Source organism: Aulonocara sp. 'chitande type north' Nkhata Bay, linkage group LG3 (assembly GCF_057382095.1).
Source record: "Aulonocara sp. 'chitande type north' Nkhata Bay isolate Kocher_YH1m ecotype deep benthic linkage group LG3, A_spYH_male_GT1.1, whole genome shotgun sequence".
Classification (NCBI taxonomy): Eukaryota; Metazoa; Chordata; class Actinopteri; order Cichliformes; family Cichlidae; genus Aulonocara; species Aulonocara sp. 'chitande type north' Nkhata Bay.
Window position 1 is genome coordinate 78,890,654 of NC_141346.1, and position 21,066 is coordinate 78,911,719.

The 21,066-nt window shown below is 41.7% G+C and overlaps 1 protein-coding gene across 3 annotated transcripts in view; it reads right to left on the minus strand.

Moving 5' to 3' along the window:
- LOC147337117 (protein NLRC3-like) overlaps positions 1–21,066 on the minus strand; it is a 310,085-nt gene that overhangs the window by 139,361 nt on the left and 149,658 nt on the right. Inside the window, exons 1-2 of one of the 3 annotated variants that reach the window (XM_086285756.1) lie at positions 1,552–2,704; positions 893–945 (exon numbers count right to left, since the gene is read on the minus strand). In XM_086285756.1, coding sequence (XP_086141882.1) covers positions 893–941 — 49 coding nt within the window. In that variant the 5' untranslated portion in view covers positions 942–945; positions 1,552–2,704. Of the gene's footprint in view, positions 1–892; positions 946–1,551; positions 2,705–17,722; positions 17,732–21,066 lie in introns of those variants that run through there. The other 2 variants (XM_086285757.1, XM_086285759.1) reach the window with 2 other exon arrangements.

Here is a 21,066-nt window from a genome sequence, read left to right on the forward strand (position 1 = left end):
ATAATAAAAGTACAGTAACTGTGGTTAGTTACTGACTGAGCAGCCCGGTGCGTTTCTGCTCATTTCGTTCACCTGCACGGGTTAGCTAAACAAACTTTACAAAACAAGTTTTGCCGATAGCCGAGTGCCCATCTTAGCTAGCTAGCTAAGGATGTTAGCTACAGATTAGCTTACAAACACCTTTCACTTACCAAAAATATTGTGGCGGCTCTCAGGTCCTTCTGTCAGGCAGACACTGAAGAACACCCGAGTCTGTCAGTTTGAAACAGTCGGTAAACGCTGGACCTCCTCTCAGCGTCCCCGCTCTATGTGCCGTTCAGAGATACGCAAGTTTCTTCATGACTGCGGCTGCTGCAGATATTAGGTCGTCCATGATTTCTACAGTCACTGGTCAGCAATATAATGTGCGCAAACATATGTGGCTCATATATGTGGCTCTGAAGCCCCGCCCCTCAAGCGCACCCTCAGATGCCGAAGCAGTGCCAACTAATTGAAGCTGAAAAAATAACTGTACGTGGAAAAAAACGATGTAAGTGTGTAAACCACATGAACAGTGAGTTTTTTCTTTAAATTTCTATATTTATGTTTTTTCACTATCATTTCACTTTCAATACATTTGTTTCAGTTTCAATATTTCTTCAGTTTCATTTTAAGGTGGCATCGTTTTAACCTCATATGTGGGTTCAAAGTACAAAAAAGTCCAGTTGTTTCTCTGCCAAACTCCTTAGACTGGAAGTTCTCATGTTATATTAATGTCCCACAGAAAGATTAAGGCAAAGATTAGGACAGGTTACAACTCGTGAATTTCATGTACTTATCACAGTTACAAAAAAGAATCTGCCTGAAGTCTATACATCCATACGTCTCATCATACAAAGCACTGATCTCCTACCTGCTGATGGAGCTGCTTTGGCTGGCTGTTCTTTAGGTTCTTCCATCATCTTTCTATAAAAACACGAGAAGATGATTTTACCAAAAGAAACAGTGAACACAGTCTGGGTGTCACATCATATGAATTTGTGTCATGGTTTAGTGTACGGGCCACACACACTGAAACTGATCTGTGTGAAAGAACACATCGATGACATGTGAATGTAGTGATAACCTCGTCATAATAGAGGTTTTTACTTTTTCACATATTTGTTCAGTATAATGATTAAATAATCTGACAATACAAACCTAAAATACGTTGTTCCCTGTCTGCGACTTTGTGCGTCTCTGCTGTTAGTGCTTACAGGAAGTTTTAAACTTAAAATCCTTCCCCACATATGTGACTGTGGTCTCTGGGGCCATTATCCTGAAACACTGGGGCTCAGCCCTGAAAGCTTTGCTATCTTCACCTGATAACAGCAGCTGTTTAAAGTTATTGAGTTTGACAGGGAAGTGAATGTAAATGTGAGACACTGTGTGCTCACAGCTAAAGGCTGCAGTCAGCTGTGTCAGAGCGTCCAATGAGCCTTTAATAAACACTCAGAGCTCCATGTTGATGAAGCTGTCATGTGTGAGCTTGTGAGGCTCCTTTAAACTGGCTCTGCTCTGTCAGATGCTCACCTCTTCTTCACTGTCTCATCAATCTGCTGCACTCTTCATCTCCTCCTCTCTCTCTCTGCTGTCCTGTTTAAAAAAACAAACAAATCAGCGTTAGCCAATCAAACTCTGTGCAGATGCTGCAGCTACAGCTGATATGTCATTCAGCTGTTCATCAATCAGCTTCTGCTGCTGTTTATTCTGCTCTTACTCTGAACACGTGCAGATCTAGGAAGATTTTCTTGGGGTGTCAAAATCAAAGCGTTTGTTTTTTCAAACACACGTGCAGGTGTTTATATCACATATGGTTTAAATGATTCAAATGCAGTAAGTATACATGTTTCATATATCGTCTATAACTGAATTATGTTCTGTAGCCTACATAATGAAACACTTTAGTTGCATAAAACGTGAATTTTGATTTTATGTACTGTATATGTCACAGCATCGCAGTGTGGATGTGGAGAAGAGAGGACCCAAACGCAGGACTCACAGGTGGTGAAGGCTGGTGTTTATGACAGAATGACAGAGTCTGAGATGGATGACTGACTGGAAGACCAGCTGAACAGAAACGACACATGTGGGACTGACAAAGACACTGAACTGGAGGACACTCAGGACTTACACAGGCTAATGATAATGATCAGGGTTCATATGCCTTTTTCAGGGTCAAATTCAAGCACTTCTTAAGCACTTTCAAGGTCCCTTTTCAAACTTTTCCAGCACATCCCTCCCTCACCGCCAAAAAAAAATGCATGTTTCAATTCACATCACCTCAGTAAGACCATGTGAAAGTTAAGACAAATCATCCTAGGTGAACTTAAACACCTTTGTTCCCTTTTTGTTAAGAAATAGAAAAACACTCCACACAAAAATACTGCAAAAGGAAACTGTTGCCTTATATAAAGAGTGTATAAACTCAAAATGCACATGTCACTTAAAAATTAAGATGTGAACAAATCAACTTGTTAGATATTCTTCTCCTGTTGAAAAAACCCCCAAAAAGAAATAAATAAGTCTTCTCATCAGATATTGATGCTTCTTTCCTGTGTGACAGAAAATAGGAGACAGATGTTTGTTTGTTTTTTAAGTTAATTCCCAATAAATCTGTTTTACTGCTAACTACATTGCTGTCTGTATTATTGCTGAAGTCCTAAACAATCACCTTTAAAGTAGAGCTGGGCGATATGAGATTTTTTCATATCACGATATGTTTTTTTCATTTCAGGCGATAACGATATCTATCATGATATCAGCCAAATAACTATATTTGTAAGATTTAAATGTGCCGTTGCTCACAAGTAAAATGTGAAATAATCAGCAGCTTGTTTTTATTTAAATATTTATTTCCCATAATAAGTTCAACAGGGTAGATGTACTTAAGGAACATGAGACTTTTTCAGATAAATAAAGGCAAATATTGCAAACTACACAAAAGGCAGCCGCTAAAGCGTTTAAGTTTCAAAATAGAACAAACGAAACAGACTAAATTGTCAATTCCACTTAGAAACAAAATATTAATTCTAAAAATAAATCTTAGTTTGTTTTACAGAAGAACAGACAAAACTGACTAACTTTTGTCAATATCAAATAAACTGAGAACTAAAAGGAAATTCTCAATCTCTCCTTGTTGTATAGCTGAGCTTTTCAAACAGTTTTAACAGTTACTTTAGTCTGACAAAAGCCGAATGACGAATTAGCGCTTCCAGTCAGAGACTGAGGCTACGTCCACACGTACACGGGTATTTTTGAAAACGGAGATTTTCCGTTTTCGTTTTAAAAAATAATCCCGTCCACACATAAAGGCAGAAATGAAGGAAAACGCTGCTATGAACATGCCAAAGCAGCAGGTGGCGCTAGATTCCTAACCGTGCAGAAATGTTGGCCAATCAGAAGTCTAGAAGCCTCGGTGGGAAAAAGTAAACAAAGCTGGGGCATAGAAGCAGAACCGAGTCGTATGTGTGGAGGGACAGTAACTGTGTGTATATGTAAGCATTTAAACACTGCAGAGAGTAGAATTAACAGTAACAGTATTGTAGAAATTCATTTCACCGAAACAATAACGTGGCGCACAGTGTGACGCATGCACCAGTTTATTGTATTTCCAGACTTGCTTTCGGCACATTTACAGTGAACGCTACTCTGTTTTTTGTCAGACTTGAAATAGCCGAAATACCTTCACACTACGGAACTTCTATGGCTCTTCTGTTCGACAATCTCTCCGGCGTTGGAACCATCATCTGTTTTCTCTTCGGTCACGCTCGGTTGATTTTTCTAGTCGGCACACTCATTTCCTCCATTACGCGCTGGCTGCTTCCCAAACAAACACACGTGCGGCTTGACACTTGTGCTGTACGTAACAAGTCACGTGACGTGACGCTGCGGCTGTGATTGGTTCGGCTCTGCGCTACTTAGTTTGGATTGGCTGACCTTTTTTTTTTTTTTTTTTTTTTAAGAGGACAAGAGCGGCGAGGTCTATCGCGATAGTTTAATTTTTCTATCGAGAAAAAGTTATATCGCGATACATATCGTTATCGTTCTATCGCCCAGCTCTACCTAGAAACCAGGTCAATATGTCTGTAGGTTCAGTCATCCAGGTCATGTGATCTAAGGAGCTTGGAGAGAAAAGAGACGTCTTTAAGTTTCTGGAAGACGTTTCATCTGAGAAGCTTCTTCAGCTCTAAAACCAAACGGTGGAGAGTCCCAGATATTTAAACCTGAGAGGGAAAGAAAGCATGTCGCTGACCCACCACTGATGTTATTTCAAGGAGGAAACTGAGAGCCTTTGCACCAGGAGCACAAACATCAGCTCCAGCAATGATCCACTGATGTGTTTTTATTCCATGTATGAATGTTGTTATTGACAGAGATGACGTTTGTGTGTCAGTGATGCAGTGACTGTTGTTGTTACCTGTACAGGCTGGTTAGACTCTATGAAACAGATCATACAGATCTCTGCATGTTAGAAGAGACTATTAAAGGTCATGAATGAGACAAAGGCAGGGAGGCGTCCTTTACAGCTAAACAGCAGAGTGAGAGAACAGCCAGCACCTCTACATTTATCACATTATACAGCACATGTATGATACTGACAGGGATGAGAAGAATTTAGTGATTCTGATCCCATCATTGATATTACTTATTGATTCTCAGTAGCTCTGCTCTGACAGTCACCACCATCACTGAGCAGCATATCAAAGACATTTGTGCACATTAACTGCATGTTGTGGCTCAAATGTTTGTGCATGTTGGAGGCATTTCCTCTTTGTTGTGATCAGTGTTGGTCATTACTCAAAACAGTCATTATTACACATATTACACAGAACACTTTAATTAAAAGTAATGGAGTACGTTACTTCATTACTCCTCATAACATTACTTTGATGTTACTGTGTAAAATGAACAAATGAGCATGTAACAACATAAAGCTGAGGTACAGCCCCACACACCAACACAGATCCTGATGAGGTCACGTGATGTTTCTCTGAGTGTTTATGAACACAAATCAAAGATGAAACAGCACAAAGACACTTCAAAGTGATTCTACTGTAGAAACATGAACAGGTAGAAACCTGCAGCCTGACTGCTCATCACTTTGTTACCTGTTCAAGTTCAGCAGCAGCAGCTCACTTTATCATTGTGAAAACAAAAATGTCAAAAACCATTGCTATTCTCTATAAAACAAAGCATGTCCTGAACAAAAAATCATTATACACACTAGGGCTGGGCCATATTATACCGTTCACGGTAATTCCGGTATAATGTTAGGCAACGATAGGAAAATGAAATATCGCGATAGAACATGAGTAAAACGCGCATGCGCAGTGCCTTTGTTTTCATACGCACATGGCCGATTGTTGAGTGAAACAGATGAACCAGAATTGGTTTGTAAAAATGGTGCAACTTCCGTGATGTGGAACTGGTTTGGTGTTTGTCCGTCAGATACACGACAAAGCACATTTTTTTGCAGAACATGCAAGCGGCCGTTGTTATTGTCATATTTGTCGGACTAAGATGCTCTTAAATCTGGGAGTAATCTGGGTCCTAAACCCCGTATTTCTCAGGTCAAACAACACTGCAACATCACTGAGAGTTAAAAACTGTCTAAATTCTTTCATCTTTAATAAAACGATCAGCATTGCTGCATTACCAGGTGTAACTATGAAGTTTAACTTCCAGGCATCCATGAAAACTAAAGTTATTACATTTAACGGAGTTAGAAGTTAGCAGGAAGCTAGCGGAAGTTAGCTCGCTAGTTTCGCTAGTTTCCTAAGCATGATATTGCATGTTCTGACTGAGAGATTTCTGAAAAAAATCAAACGTACAGCTCTGCTATCACTTCCAACATAAATGAAGACAGGAAACTAAACAGCAGTGACGTTTGTAGGGTTACTGAAGTTGGGCTAGCTGGTATATAATGATGTGCTACGTGATCGCTAGCGACACAGCTATGTTAGCATAACATAAACAGTGAAGCTGGAGGACGAACACTAACACTTTTCCACTTATAAAAGTTAACGTGAAGGTTCTTCATGGTTAGAGACAAATGCAATCGCATGGCAGGATGTTGTAAACGGACCAAACTTCAGTCAGGAGAACAACTGAGATAATCCATCCACAATATGAGGTTAGTCATTAATATACTGCAACAACATGGGAACAGAGCAGCTGCCAGAGAATTCAACATTAATGAATCAATGGTACAGAAGTGGAGGAAGCAAGAAGAATGAGTTTAATAAAGTTTGATTTATCTGACTGCTTTGTTTCGCTTAATGTGCCTTATAATCCCGTGCACCTTATGGTCCGAAAAATATGTACTGCACACTGCAGTTTAATGTTGCAAAGCACCTCTTTTTAACTTCAGTGGATATTGTACATGGTTATGCTCAGGATATGTCAGCCCATTTCTACTGGAAATGCCTTTTGGTTAAACTTTCAGCAAGGAATTTGCATTTGCACTGTTACATTTTTATAAAGCATTAATGTACATAAAAACCAGCTTCTTGTTTAAGTGAAAATATATGGAAGGTTGTCTTTTTGCGCTAGTAATGTTGTGGAGTTGTATTTTGTCTCGCATCAATTATATCGTCAGTTATATCGTTATCGCAAATTTTCAAATATATATCGTGATAAATATTTTTGGCCATATCGCCCTGCTCTAATACACACTTTATTGTACTCTGTTGCTTCCATATATGACTTACCTTCTGGAGATATGGGGTAATGCATATAAAACGAACACTCTTCATATGTTCAAGTTACAAAAAAGAGCTATAAGAATTATAAACCAATCAAACTATATAGAACCAACTAACATTTTGTTTATTAATCTGAATACCCTGAAATTTTATGATTTAGTTGAATATAAAATGGCACAGATAATGTATAAAGCACAAAATAACTTGCTTTGCCCCAGTACTCAGAAGCTGTTCAAAGTCAGAGAGAGTCAATATGACTTAAGGGGAAGAGATTTCTTTAAAAAAAACAAGATAAGGACAAATATAAAGCAGAGATGTGTTTCTGTTAGAGGAGGTAACCTGTGGAATAGTTCTGACAGGGATTTAAAAAGGTGTAGTTCATTTTCCTTGTTTAAAAACATGTTTAAAAATAGAGTATTAGAAAAATATATAAATCAAGAATGAAAAGAGCAAAAAAAAAAAACCAACCTCTTGATTCTTTTACTTTGATGTAGTTACTTAACTAAGGTGGAAAGTTTTTTTTTTTCTTGTTTGTTTGGTTTTTGCTTTGTTTTCTTATTTGCTTCAGGCCCTGTGTACAGGAGCTGCATGCAAAAAGATATTTTGTGAAAAGGGTTGGCGTAATAAGCAAATGCTTCAGCCAATACCTTTTGATTAGCCTTGTCTCATGCTTTCTTGCTTTATGGTCGATTTTTGTTCTGTTTTCACTGAGATATTTGAATGCTAATCAATAAAATCAAAATCAAATCACGGTGCTGGTCTGGGGTCAGTGTTTACTCAGCTTTAACCTCACTCTGGGTTCTAGCTTAGCTTAGTGTTAGCTTAGTGTTAGCTGAACGTTAGCTTAGTGTTAGCATGCTGTGTGCTAGCTTAGCGTCAGAGCTCTGCAGGTGTCTCGTGTGTAAACATTAATCACAGTGACAGTAAAGGAGGTAAAGGGCTGTGACGTCATCACGTACGCTGCGTCCTCTGTGGGCTCTGAGTGAACTCAAAGTACAAACTACAAGTACACAAACACGAACGTAGCTCAGAGTGGCGGACACACTCGGCCTCGTTGGTCCAGCTGTGAGTCCGTTACCGTGAACTATGGAGCGGCAGATTTGTGCTGAACTAAGCTGCACACAGCTGATGTTAGCCAGGAAACATTACACACTGACTTTAATGGAGAGACCGGAAATACAAACACACACAGTTTGTTGTGTGAAGAAATCAAACACGAGCTGAACAAACAGTAAAGTTCCTAAAGACAAACTGTTAAAGGAGGAAACGAAGCAAACTTACAGTTTCTTCACACACCAACAACAAGCTCCACTCCACGAAGTTCAGGAAGTGAACGTAAACTTTGAGCAGGAAGGAAACACCCAAAGAGACGTTTGAGGACAATCAGGAGCATTGGAACACTGTGCTGCGTTCAGGTGCACCTCGGAAACTCCAAACCTCTGGCAGGCTGTGATTTATTTCTGCTGGTTTTCCTGTTTGAAGCACAAACATCCGTCATCACTTTGTTGTTGTTCTTCTTCCTGCAGCGTTTAAATATTTCAGCACTGAACTGATGTTTCTTCAAAGCTCATTTCAACCTGTTGAAGTCATGAATGAAAGTGCAGACTGAGAGTGGATCACATGATGTTTGAGGTGTGTCATGTGACATGTTCAGTATTGTCACACATGTCTAGATTGTCCCTGATATCATAACTGCTCAAACACTGATGATTATATTTGAAGAATTATTCCTGATGGCAGCAAAGTTTGAATGGAGCTCTCTGTCTGTGCTGATTTGTCGCCCTCTGGAGGTCAAAGCACAAACTGCATGATGTCACTGTAACCACCACAGAGACAGGAAGTGTTTTTATGACTGAAACACTGAAATGATGCTAACGGCTGTCGTTAGGCTCACTGACAGCAGTGCTGATGTGTTCATGTCAAACACTGGCTCAGGTCAGACTCCTTCATCCTTCTCCAGCGTGAGGCCGCCCTCAGACCCACAGGAGCTCTGACCTTTGACCTCCTGACCCTAACCATTTTTTCTTGTTGCATCTTTAAATGCAAATCCATCCAAACTGTAGCCGAGCAAAAGAAGCTGGAAGCTGTTCTATGAATGATGTTGTTGAAGGAGCTTGGAAAGAAAAGCGTCTGGACTTATTTAAGTTGCTTGATGAGGGACATGGACGTCTTAACGCCCACTCACATCCTGGGACATTTGATCACAGGAAATCACATGATAGCGTGGGGCTAGATCTCACAATGGGTTCACCCAAGACCTTGGCTGATTGAGACCCACACCCATTTTCACGGAGGAGGAGGAGTTTCACATGCTGAACATGTGACAGCCTGGTTTAAAGGGACCAAAAGTAACTGGACACCTGATTCAGTTCAGGTTTATTCATCCGCTCCAAACCACAGCAGCAGTCACCTCCAGGGAACCAGCTGATCCATGTAACTGGGGACAGACCACAGCCCAGAGCACTGGTTCATGATGTGTTTGTGGACTGTAGGTTGTTTGGATAGAGATGAGATGTACTCAGCAGTCTGTCTCTAATGTTTAATGAAATGTTCTGAAGATGATAATAACTTGGGATTTTCTTTTGAATGAATCTTTAATCGTGTTGTAGGGCCTCTGACTCTCATGAAGATTTTCACATCAATGTGCTTTTCACAAAGATATTAACAGTGAAAATGGCGTGCAGCCCTGAACTACTCATGCGTTAACTCAGCGGTTCCCAACCCCCGGGTCACGGACCGGTCCGTGAGTCGTTTGGTACCGGGCCGTGAGAGTCGAGGCTCGGTGTGAAATTGATGGTTGATAGGTTTGTAGCATAAACCTGTTCGCTGGATCGTTCAATCCAGCTACACAGCAAAGCAAGACACGAGTAGTTCTTTATGTTTCTCGTGCACGGGAGAGAACTGGACCAACGCCGTTCCTTCGCTTGACCACAGTCGCTCTCGTCCGTTCCCTCGTAACACTGTTCTTTTATTGAGGTTACATGAATATACATAGGTTCATTAACATACACGTGAACAAAGGTACCAGTCTGTATGTTATGTGTGTGTGTGTGTGTGTGTGTGTGTGTGTGTGTGTGTGTGTGTGTGTGTGTGTGTGTGTGTGTGGAGTCAGAGTGTGACCCATAAACGACTTCCCTAAACCTGCTGGTCTGGAAGTCCAGCAGTTCATCTAAACAAAAGGCACTTAGACTAAAACAGACATCCTACCACAGAACAATAAGAAGGTAGCACCTCTCCCATGATCCCAGGACGTGGGTGTGAATGCCAGAACACTCTGGAGTCACACAAAGTCTTTAAAGACTACTATCATTACACAATTGGTTCTACACCTCTAAGCATATATGGTTAGATATTCCCCAATAACAATGACAATGATAAAATATAAATTCAACAATGGTTTTCAGGGTTTTTATCGTTAACTTCGTTTCCCTGGGTCTTTTCCCGTGTTGTAGTCGTGTGTCTTATTTTGAAAGAAATGTTTACGCGTTACCATAGCGACCAGAGAGCATTAAGGCTGCAGACAGGTGCATCCAACAACATTTTATTTTCCCTTATTTGATTTATGGACCTAACTGTATGAACTGGACTTTGGCTTTAATGCTGCTCCTCTTCATCATTGCTGTGTTGCATTTCCATCATTCTGCTGCTGGATTCACTGCAGGCTTTAACAAACACTCCTTTGGGTCCAGGCCCAGCCACGTGTTTGTAAGCTGCTGTGCTCCTCACAAATAAAGCCTGAAGCAGCTCAGACTGTTAGAAGCAGCACTGAGCCCTGTTACAGTTATAGTGTTAGAGCAGCGGCTGCAGCCTACAGCATTTAAACTAGCTGACAGTAAACACATCAGTCCAGATGTTACCACATTACTTTGTGATGCTGAGAGTTAAAGGAGACTGGCTGATTAAAATCCCATTCCTTACATCACCGTCCTCTGCTCTGACTGCTTTCATTTAATCACAATCAGAATACTTTTTTGATCCCCAGGGGAAATTATTTAGGTTACAGTGCTGCAGCACAAACAGGAACAAAGACACAACACACTAAGTAAGAAATAGCACAATATACACAATATATACATGCATACATATGAGTCACTTATAAGTAACATGTGAGTGCTGGGGTCTATGACAGCAGGCAGGTCTGTATTTATGTCCAGGCTGACATGAACAGCTAGTAGTTCAGGGTTCAACACTCAGGAAAGTGTGTGACCTTCCACACTGACAGAAGATGCTAAACATGACTTTAAACTGTTGTTTGTTAAAGCCTCACAGATCTGAGAGCAGGGCTCAGTGGGTACATGAGCCTTTATACATGAAGGCTTTCTGTTTCCAGGAGAGGAAACATGTGATCCAGCTGTGTTTGGTCACATGGATCTGCTCTGCATGGATCACCTGACTAAAACATGTTGTTATTATTGTTCTTACAGTCTTAAATCGGTACATCAGGTGGGTCACATGACACCCGGGGGTGACAGCAGCATCTTTCCTCTTTAGAAAGCTGCTCTCTGTCCCAGGAGCTGTTGTCACAGTAACAGCAGGAACAGGAAGTCACATGCTCTCTGCTCTGTGATTGGCTGCTTCTTATCTCAGCTTCCTGCAGAGGGTGGGGTCTGCTGATAACGAACACCAACAGAAGTGTGACTTTCACTTCCTGTTTATTGTTGTTGTTCTTAAAGCTCTCAGGCGATGCTGCAGCGCCCCCTGCTGACACAAACTCCTCCCTCTGCCTCAGAGGTCACAGGTCAGCCTGCTGCAGAGGGTCTGCCTGTTCATGGACTTCCTGTTACAGAGACGGGTCTCAGTGTCAACACTGGTTTCTGATTGGACGGTGTGGAAACCCAGCTTCCTCCAGCCGAGTGATGTGTGGATTCATCACTCTCTGTGGATCAGTGTAAGTCTGTGTGTGGGTCAGCTGCAGGACTTGTTTGACCTTTGACCCTGGCAGACAGAGCTGGTTACTGCTGTGTGACTCCTGCCGTCGCTCCACTTTAAATTTTACTTAAAATAAGTCCTGACATGGCCCCGCCCCCTCTGACCTGCTGCTCCTGGATGTGCTGAGGACACAGCGGAGGCTCAGAGGGTTTTTCAGAGGGCTTTTCCCGTGGCGGTAACCAAACTGCATTAGGTCGCTGCACTGCCAGTGTTTAACCACACCTCTTCTGACTGACCTTTGACCTCTGACATGTTGATTTGATCCTTATTTAATGACGTCTTTTATCTAGTGATTTAATTCTGTGTATTTATATGTGATGGTGTTCCTGAGTTCAGCCTCAGCTGATATCCACAGACGCTCCTATTTGCTGGTTTTAAAAACACATTTTTCCATTCGCCTTTAGGTCAGGAGATGCACACGCCTACAGTACAGCCAGGGCTAATCTAAAGAAGGGCATCAAAAAAGCCAAACACCATTACAAAAAGAAGGTAGAAGAACACTTCTCCAACTCCAACCCCCGACGCATGTGGCAAGGACTCCAGACCATCACAGACTACAGGACCACCAAACCCTCCCCCGCATCCTCTGATGTCTCCTTCCTCAACGAGCTCAACAACTTTTATGCTCGTTTTGAGCGAGGGAACCCCACAACCACAACCAAAGCAGACATGACGCCAGACCACCAACCTCTGACTCTCTCCCCCACCGATGTAGGAGCGGTGCTGAGCAGGATCAATGTCCACAAGGCTGCAGGTCCCGATGGCATCCCCGGGCGTGTTCTCAGAGCGTGTTCTGGGGAGCTTGCAGGAGTGCTCACAGACATATTCAACCTGTCCTTGGCCCACGCTGTGGTACTGGCCTCCTTCAAATCCACCTCCATCGTCCCGATACCCAAAAACTCCAACCCATCTTGCCTCAATGACTACCGCCCAGTAGCACTCACCCCCATCATCACTAAGTGCTTAGAGCGGCTGGTCCTAGCACACTTCAAATCCTGTCTCCCCCCCACCCTGGACCCCCACCAATTCGCATACCGCTAGAACAGGAGCACAGAGGATGCAGTCTCCATCGCACTGCACTCTGTCCTCTCACACCTGGACAACAACAACACCTACGCCAGAATGCTGTTTATAGACTTCAGTTCAGCATTCAATACAATCCACCCCTCACAACTCATCAGGAAACTGACAGACCTGGGCATCAGTTCCCTCATCTGCAAATGGTTACTGGACTTCCTGACCAACCGCCCCCAACATGTCCGGCTGGATAACCGCTGCTCATCTACCATCACAATGAACACCGGTGTACCACAAGGCTGTGTGATGAGCCCTTTCCTCTACTCCCTCTTCACCCACGACTGCAGACCTGCTGATGGTTCCAACACCATCATTAAGTTTGCAGATGACACCACGGTGATTGGCCTCATCAGTGACAACGATGAGGCCGCCTACAGGGAGGAGGTGGATCGTCTGGCTGAGTGGTGCGACACAAACAACCTGCTGCTCAACACCGAGAAGACCAAGGAGCTCATCGTGGACTACAGGAGGAATGCTGACCCACATCCACCCATCCACATTAAGGGGACGGCTGTGGAGCATGTGAGCAGCTTCAAGTTCCTGGGAGTCCACATCTCCGAGGATCTCACCTGGACGACCAACTGCTCCAAGCTGGTCAAGAAGGCTCACCAGCGCCTCTTCTTCTTGAGGACTCTGAGGAAGAACCACCTGTCCTCAGACATCCTGGTGAACTTCTATCGTTGCACCATCGAGAGCATCCTGACCAACTGTATAACAGTCTGGTACGGGAACTGCTCTGCCTCGGACCGGAAGGCGTTGCAGAGGGTCGTGAAAACTGCCCAGCGCATCGCCGGAGCACCACTTCCTGCCATGAAAGACATCTACAGGAAGCGGTGTCTGAAAAGGGCTGCGAAAATCATCAAAGACCCCAGTCACCCATCACATGGACTCTTCACCCTCCTGCCCTCTGGGAGGCGCCACAGGAGCCTCCGGACTAAGACCACCAGGTACCGGAACAGCTTCTTCCCCACAGCTGTCAGACTCCTGAACTCTGCCTCCTGACATCTGACCCACGTTAAACTCATGGACTGAACATACACACCCCCACAATGGACAACTGTACCCTCAAACACACAATAATAACATGGACTGAACCACCACTCACAACCACTAGCACTTTATATAGCCTCTGTAGAAACTATCTACACCCTCACTTATCTTAACTGCACTGCTGTATAGCTCTGTGTAAATAATCATTCTGTACATTCGATAATTTTTAATCCTACAACTGTTTACAACTTGCATAGTTCCCATTTCTGTATAGCTGTATATCTCAGATTTCTGTAAAGTTATTTATTTCATATTCTGTATAGTTTTTCATATTTATATCCTGTTCATATCCTGTACATAGCTTGTACTCACTACAGCCTGTACATACTTAGTTATAGAATATTCACAACATACTTCATACCGTGTACATTATAACATACCATAATAGACCCATTTCTGTAATATACTCACATATCTATACTATTGCTAATATATATTGTAATATATCTATATCACTAAAGCACTTCTGGATGGATGCAAACTGCATTTCGTTGCCCTGTACCTGTGCATGTGCAATGACAATAAAGTTGAATTCTATTCTATTCTATTCTAAAGTGACTCTTTTAAAAACACGTCTGCCTGAAATTCACATTTCATTTATTTTGGGGGATTTTAACAGAGAGATAGAACTTTATGAATCCCTCATGTTTATCCTCCAGGGAATCCAGTTTGTAGCAGCAGAACACCGACAAATTTTTACACAGCACAGAATTAGGATATCAAATAAAGGAGAATAAGAGAATATGAATATAAGCATAAATACACTGAACAAAAATATAAACGCAACACCTTTGTTACTGCTCCCATTCCCCATGGGATGGACGTAGAGACCTAAAATTCATTCCAGATACACAATATAACCATCCCTCCCAAACAGTGGTCACAAATCAGTCCAAATGTGTGGTAGTGGGCACATCTGCTATATTGAGATAATCCATCCCACCTCACAGGTGTGCCACATCAGGATGCTGATCTGACATCATGAGTAGTGCACAGGTGTACCTCAGACTGCCCACAACAAAAGGCCACCCTGGAATGTGCAGTTTTTTGCGCTATTGGGGGTCTGGGGACCCAGAACCGGTCAGTATCTGGTGTGACCACCATTTGCCTCATGCAGTGCAACACATCGTCGCATGGAGTCTATCAGATTGTCAATTGTGGCCTGTGGAATGTTGGTCCACTCCACTTCAATGGCTGTGCGAGGATGTTGGATATTCGTGGGAACTGGTACACGCTGTCGTATACGCCGGTCAAGCACATCCCGAACATGCTCAATGGGTGACATGTCCGGTGAGTATGCTGGCCATGCAAGAACTGGGACATTCTCAGCTGCCATCTGCCCTGAACAATGTGAACCATGATTCATCCGTGAAGCGCACACCTCTCCAACGTGCCAGACGCCATCGAATGTGAGCATTTGCCCACACAAGTCTGTTACGGCGACGAGCTGGAGTCAGGTCAAGACCCCGATGAGGACGACGGGCATGCAGTTGAACGTCCCTGAGACGGTTTCTGACAGTTTGTGCAGAAATTGTTTGGTTGTGCAAACCAATTGTTCCAGCAGCTGTCTGGGTGGCTGGTCTCAGACGATCTTGGAGGTGAACCTGCTGGATGTGGAGGTCCTGGGCTGGTGTGGTTACACGAGGTCTGCGGTTGTGGGGCCGGTTGGATGTGCTGCCATATTCTCTGAAACGCCTGTGGAGACGGCTTATGGTTGAGAAATGAACATTCAATGCACGGGCGACAGATCTGGTTGACATTCCTGCTGTCAGCATGCCAATTGCACGCTCCCTCATTGCTTGTGGCATCTGTGGCATTTTGCTGTGAGACAAAACTGCACATTCCAGGGTGGCCTTTTGTTGTGGGCAGTCTGAGGTACACCTGTGCACTACTCATGATGTCAGATCAGCATCCTGATGTGGCACACCTGTGAGGTGGGATGGATTATCTCAATATAGCAGATGTGCCCACTATGTGCTCATGTGCTATCAGTCCACTAGATGGAGCCTGAAGCACACACGATGCATTCACTGACACACACTGATTCACTGTTTGGGAAACTAGAAAAATGTTGGTCTTGAACTAGCTGCATAATGCAAACAGGGTAGGACCCAAATATAACGGCGAAACATCTTCAAGCAACTTATAGAAGTCCAGATGCTTTTCTTTCCAAGCTCCTTAAACTATGATGACCTGGATGACTGAGAACCTTCACAGGAAAAATGAAACACACTGAACAAAGAATGCAAGACTTTCACAATAAAACAGCAAACAAAGGAACACAACACTGACACGTGAGCTTGACAGAGGAGTGGAGGAAAGGCAGACGAGAGTGAGCGAGGGAAAGAGGAGACAAGAGAGACATGACAGGCTGAGGAAATATAGAATGGAGCATCAGGCCTCACACAAACACACACAAACACACACAAACACACACAGAGACACACAGAGGCACACAGAGACACAGAGGGAATCTAATGATCAAGGAACTAAACAGGAAGTATAAGAAACTCAAAGCAGCATAAATAAGACTGTAAATGAACCAGAACCATAAACCATAATACAAAAAATGCAAAGTACTTGGTCAAAGGGACCCAGAACCATTAAAGTTCTTTTCTTTGCTCTTCAGTGTTTGAGTTCAAACAGACTCCACATTAAACTATGACAGCACCGTCCCTGCTGCTGCTGTCAGACCTGTTATTCACTCACTGCTCGCCAGTGTTTCTAATGAGTTTTACTCATCCATGAGAGTTTAAAGCTTGCACTTACAAGCAATGTTCCCTCTAATGTTTCACTTGTCTGAGCGAACACACAACCTCCCTGAGCGATCCACTGTGAGCGACATTAGACGTGTGCACTGTGGTCACGCCAGCGTCGAATCCATCCAAGTTACATGTTTATTAAAATAATCAATTTACAGCGTTTACATTTCTGTTAAACTACTTTTAATTAACTGCTTTAGCCCACTTACAATGAAAGTTAAAAAAGAAAATCTTGTTCATGACCTGTAGCATGTTAACACTATTGGAAGGAAAAATAACTTGAACTTCAATTTTGAAAACACAACTTTCTTTAAATAAAGCTCTGACTTGTATTATGAGTCTGTGGTCTGGGAGAGAGTCTGTAACTCTGTCTGCAACATACAGTAAATAATGACCAATGTTGGGCAGTTAATTATATAGTTACTTCTTCAAAAAAGTAACTGAGTTTTGCAAACAGAGTTTTTTGCAGCTGTTTACTGCAAAAAACTACAGCCAAGGTGTTTTTTTTAAAATAAACATTTCAAACTATTTACAGAACAATCAGCTGTTCTGCATCAAATCTGATGCCACACAAATTATTTGTGCCGCTCCAAAAAATAATTTCTGTCCACTATGAGATGAAGGAGAACAACAGCCTGATACCTGCAGGCCTGACAGCAGCAGATGTGTCACTGCTGTAACACCTGTAACACTCAGCAGTCGCCTCATTGTTCTGACACACACAACAAAACTATTGACTACACTACATACTAACTACACACTAACTACACACTAACTACACACTAACTACACAAGATTTGCTCTAAACGTCTCAAATCTCTCACATCTCAAAACACCGCCGTCACTCCGTTTCTTAACAACTAAATGCCATGTTTTGATTGGTCGACATGGTACATTTTTCGACCAATAGGAAAGGCTGGGGGTTGGTATTGTTTTTGCTCACAGGCTTTCGAGCGTTTTCCTTATAAAACGCAGTTTTTACCGTTTCTTCCTGCAGTAAATATAAACAACGACAGTATTCAGGAAGAAAACCAAACATTGCAGATATTTTTATCATAACTCTGGTTTTACGTGGTCGATCAACACAATTTAAAAACTGGTATAAAGTCCACACTTTTCCTGTCAGTTGTTCCGTCTGTCCTGCTCACATCTCCAATGGTTGTACACGTTGTCATTAACGTGGCTTCACTCCACATCAGCCGCTTTGCTAAAACACCGGCACATATTTACTTTAATTTCAATTCAGGTTAGAATTCTTTTTGTGTGCTCAATACAGATTTTCTCTGCGCAGAGACCGTGCCAACAGTGCGCAGCTTAGAGGGAACATTGCTTACAAGGTGACTACCAATAAAAATGAGTGTGCTTCACTGTCAGAGCTACGGTGATTCATCCAGTAGGACTTGATAATAAAAATATTTGTTTGATGCTTTGCATTGAGGCGCATTGTTGAATTTGCAGGGACACAATAACCACAGATCAGTTGTTCAAACCACTACAGTAGGGAGCCATGTCATGAATAATAAACAAATACTAATACTAATACTACTACTAATAATAATGTTAATTTAAGTAATTGTTTTTGACTGAACATCACATATAATGTAACAAGCAGTAAATTCAGGTTAAGTGCATTATCAGCATTTGGAGGAGCTCCTTATCCTTCACTGCTCACCTCTTACAAAGTGTTCACACAGTTTGCTAGCTTCTTTCAGCCTGCTAGCTATGCTAACAAGTCTACTACACACACTTGACTCGGTCACATGACAGACAGCAGAGATAGCTGCTCTGCTAGCTAAGCTAACTCATGTTAAAGGTCAAAGAAATGAGGCGATGCTGCTGGGAGTTACGTCACAGACTAGCAGAATTTAGTTATTCAGCATAATATTTAATCCTTATTATCTCCTCCTCTCACCTCTGTTTACATCTAAAAACAAGAAAATTTAGCCAACAGTTTATTAGCTTTGGTGAAATTATAAACAGGCATCAGCGCGGTCACCTATACTGTCCTTTAATGCTGGAGCAGCAGGAACACCAGTTAATCTAAAATCTCCTTTTCTCTCTAAAAAGTGACAGCAGACTGAGTCAAAGACAGAAACCTTATTTAAACACCAAATATTCACTTCCTGATCCAGGATTCAAAGAGGACGTTGAACTTACTCAGCTTCTTCCAATGAACGTCTTCACTCTGCAGCTCTCTGCTGTCTGGACCAGGTCTGTGTAGAAACAGAGAAAATCCTCTGCTTCTTCTCCGTCAGCAGTCGTCTGTGTCTGCAGACTGCGTCACATTAAACACTTCACACCAGCAAAGAGGCTGAAGCTCACAGGTCAAAGGTCAGCTGCTGCACCTTATGTGATATTAATTTGATCAATCATTATCTTGGAGCAGGTTTCTGTTCCAACTCCAACACACAGAAAACAACCCTGAGAACGAATCAGATGATATGTGGGTGTGTCTGCAGGCTTCAATAGATGAGCATTAAACACTCAGCAAAGAGGCTGAAGCTCACAGGTCAAAGGTCAGCTGCCACACTGTGTATAACAATTCACTTTTGAACAGTAGATAGCCTGTAGGCGTCTCTGCAGTGATAAACAGTTTACACATTAAACACTGAACCATAAAAGAAGCTTAAGCTGCAGCTCACAGGTCAAAGCTCAGCTGCTGCACCCACTTATGAGTTTAAATAAATCATGAACAGTCCAACACCTATGAATGAAATTTAGAGGATTCAAAGAAATATTGATAAAAGTTCTCGGAGCTGCTGTGCAAATATTTTTAACTCACTATGGAAACTCCTGGTTTCAAACTTTAAGCTTTTTTGCTGAAGCAGTTGTACAGAAATAATATTAAACTATAACAGTTCTGATATACAGTGATCCCCTCAAAAATAAACACAGATATAAAACTTCTGTCCATTCTGCCATTAAAACGGTAAAATAGATCCACTGATCTGATTTTTTTTTACTGTTTATGAAGAATAAGCAAATATATTATAAGATGATGAGGTGAGAAAAAAAAATCCTCAGAATCACTCGTTTGTATTCAAATGTCAAAGTTCGTGTTCATCTGTTCCTCTCCTACACGTCACTATAAAGTTTAATCTTCTAAAAGTCAAAGTTTGAGTTCATATTCACTGCAGTTTAGTACAATATCTACATGTTAACGTTTGTTTGTGCTAAACTGTTCATTTGTTCCGTTTCATAATAAAATATATAAACATCTGTAACATCTGCACTTTAATATCTGGTATTTTGTACAGACAGAAGACAAAAGGTTTACTTTAGTATTAAAATATGAGTCCCGTACAAATCAAATATGTATATAAAACTTAAAACTGATTTCTTTCAAACTTTTTTCCTCACCAGGAAAAAAGAAAAACTTTTTACATGTCAAAGCTCAACATCTGACTTACTATTAATATAAAAACCGTGACTGAAGCATCTTTAAATGTTCCGATTTATTAACAGTGTTTTAAACTTAATACAGTAACTTTTGTTCAGTCTGAGAAATGTAAAACATGTTTTATCCTCCATCTTTGTTTCAGTGTGAACAGTCTGAGCGGACAGTTCGTGATATTTTTAACAGAGGCCGACCTGCTGAATCAAATTTGTTTTAAAAAGTCCTCTGCTGTCCCTCCACCTGCTGCCTCTGAACACGAAGGGTGAGAACTTTAAATTAACACTGTGGCAGATATGCAACCATCTTTAAATGACTTACACTGACTTACAGACAAATGAAGGAAGACATCTGTGGTGGCTGAAACCTCCACCCAAAACATATCCACAGACAGCAAGGTTGTTGTAGTTTTGTCATTTTTAATTAGTTTTTATTTGCATTTCTTTTTCACTTTGTGTTTTTAATTCTGTTTAGTTTCAGTTAGTTTCCACGGTGAGTTTGCTTGTTTCAGTTTATATTTGATTTTTTATTTATTATATATTTACGGGGTCAGAGGCTGGACTGACGTAGATTAATGTAGATTTTATGATAAAAACGGAACTTTTTGAAAGCAGTGACTCAGTCTTTTTTTTTAGCCAAACTAACAACACTAACACGCCATTTCCTGTAAAATGTTAATCAGTTTTCCAAAATCATTTCATTGATCATTCTCAATAATTTAGTTTTAGTTTGTGTTTTTATTTCTACTTTAACTTTTTTCAGATCTAGCTGTAGTTCTAAGTTGAGTTTCAGTTTCGTGTGTTTTGTAACACTTCTTCCTGTTGGAGAGGAGCCAACAGTTTGTGACGCAGTATTTTTAAGACCGACATGTTGAACCTGAATCTAACACACATCTATACGAAGTATTCATTTACAAAGTGCGCTCTCTGTCTCCTGCTGTGCGTGTAAATAAAAACATCTGGAGCTCAGCGGCTCTCCGGTTGAGCTCAGGCCACATTCAGTGTGTTTAGTCTGATTCCCGGACTCTGATCACACAAGGCCAGAAAATGGCGGAGACACTCGGCCTTGTTGGAAAACGTTACACACTGACTTTAATGGAGAGACCGGAAATACAAACACACACAGTTTG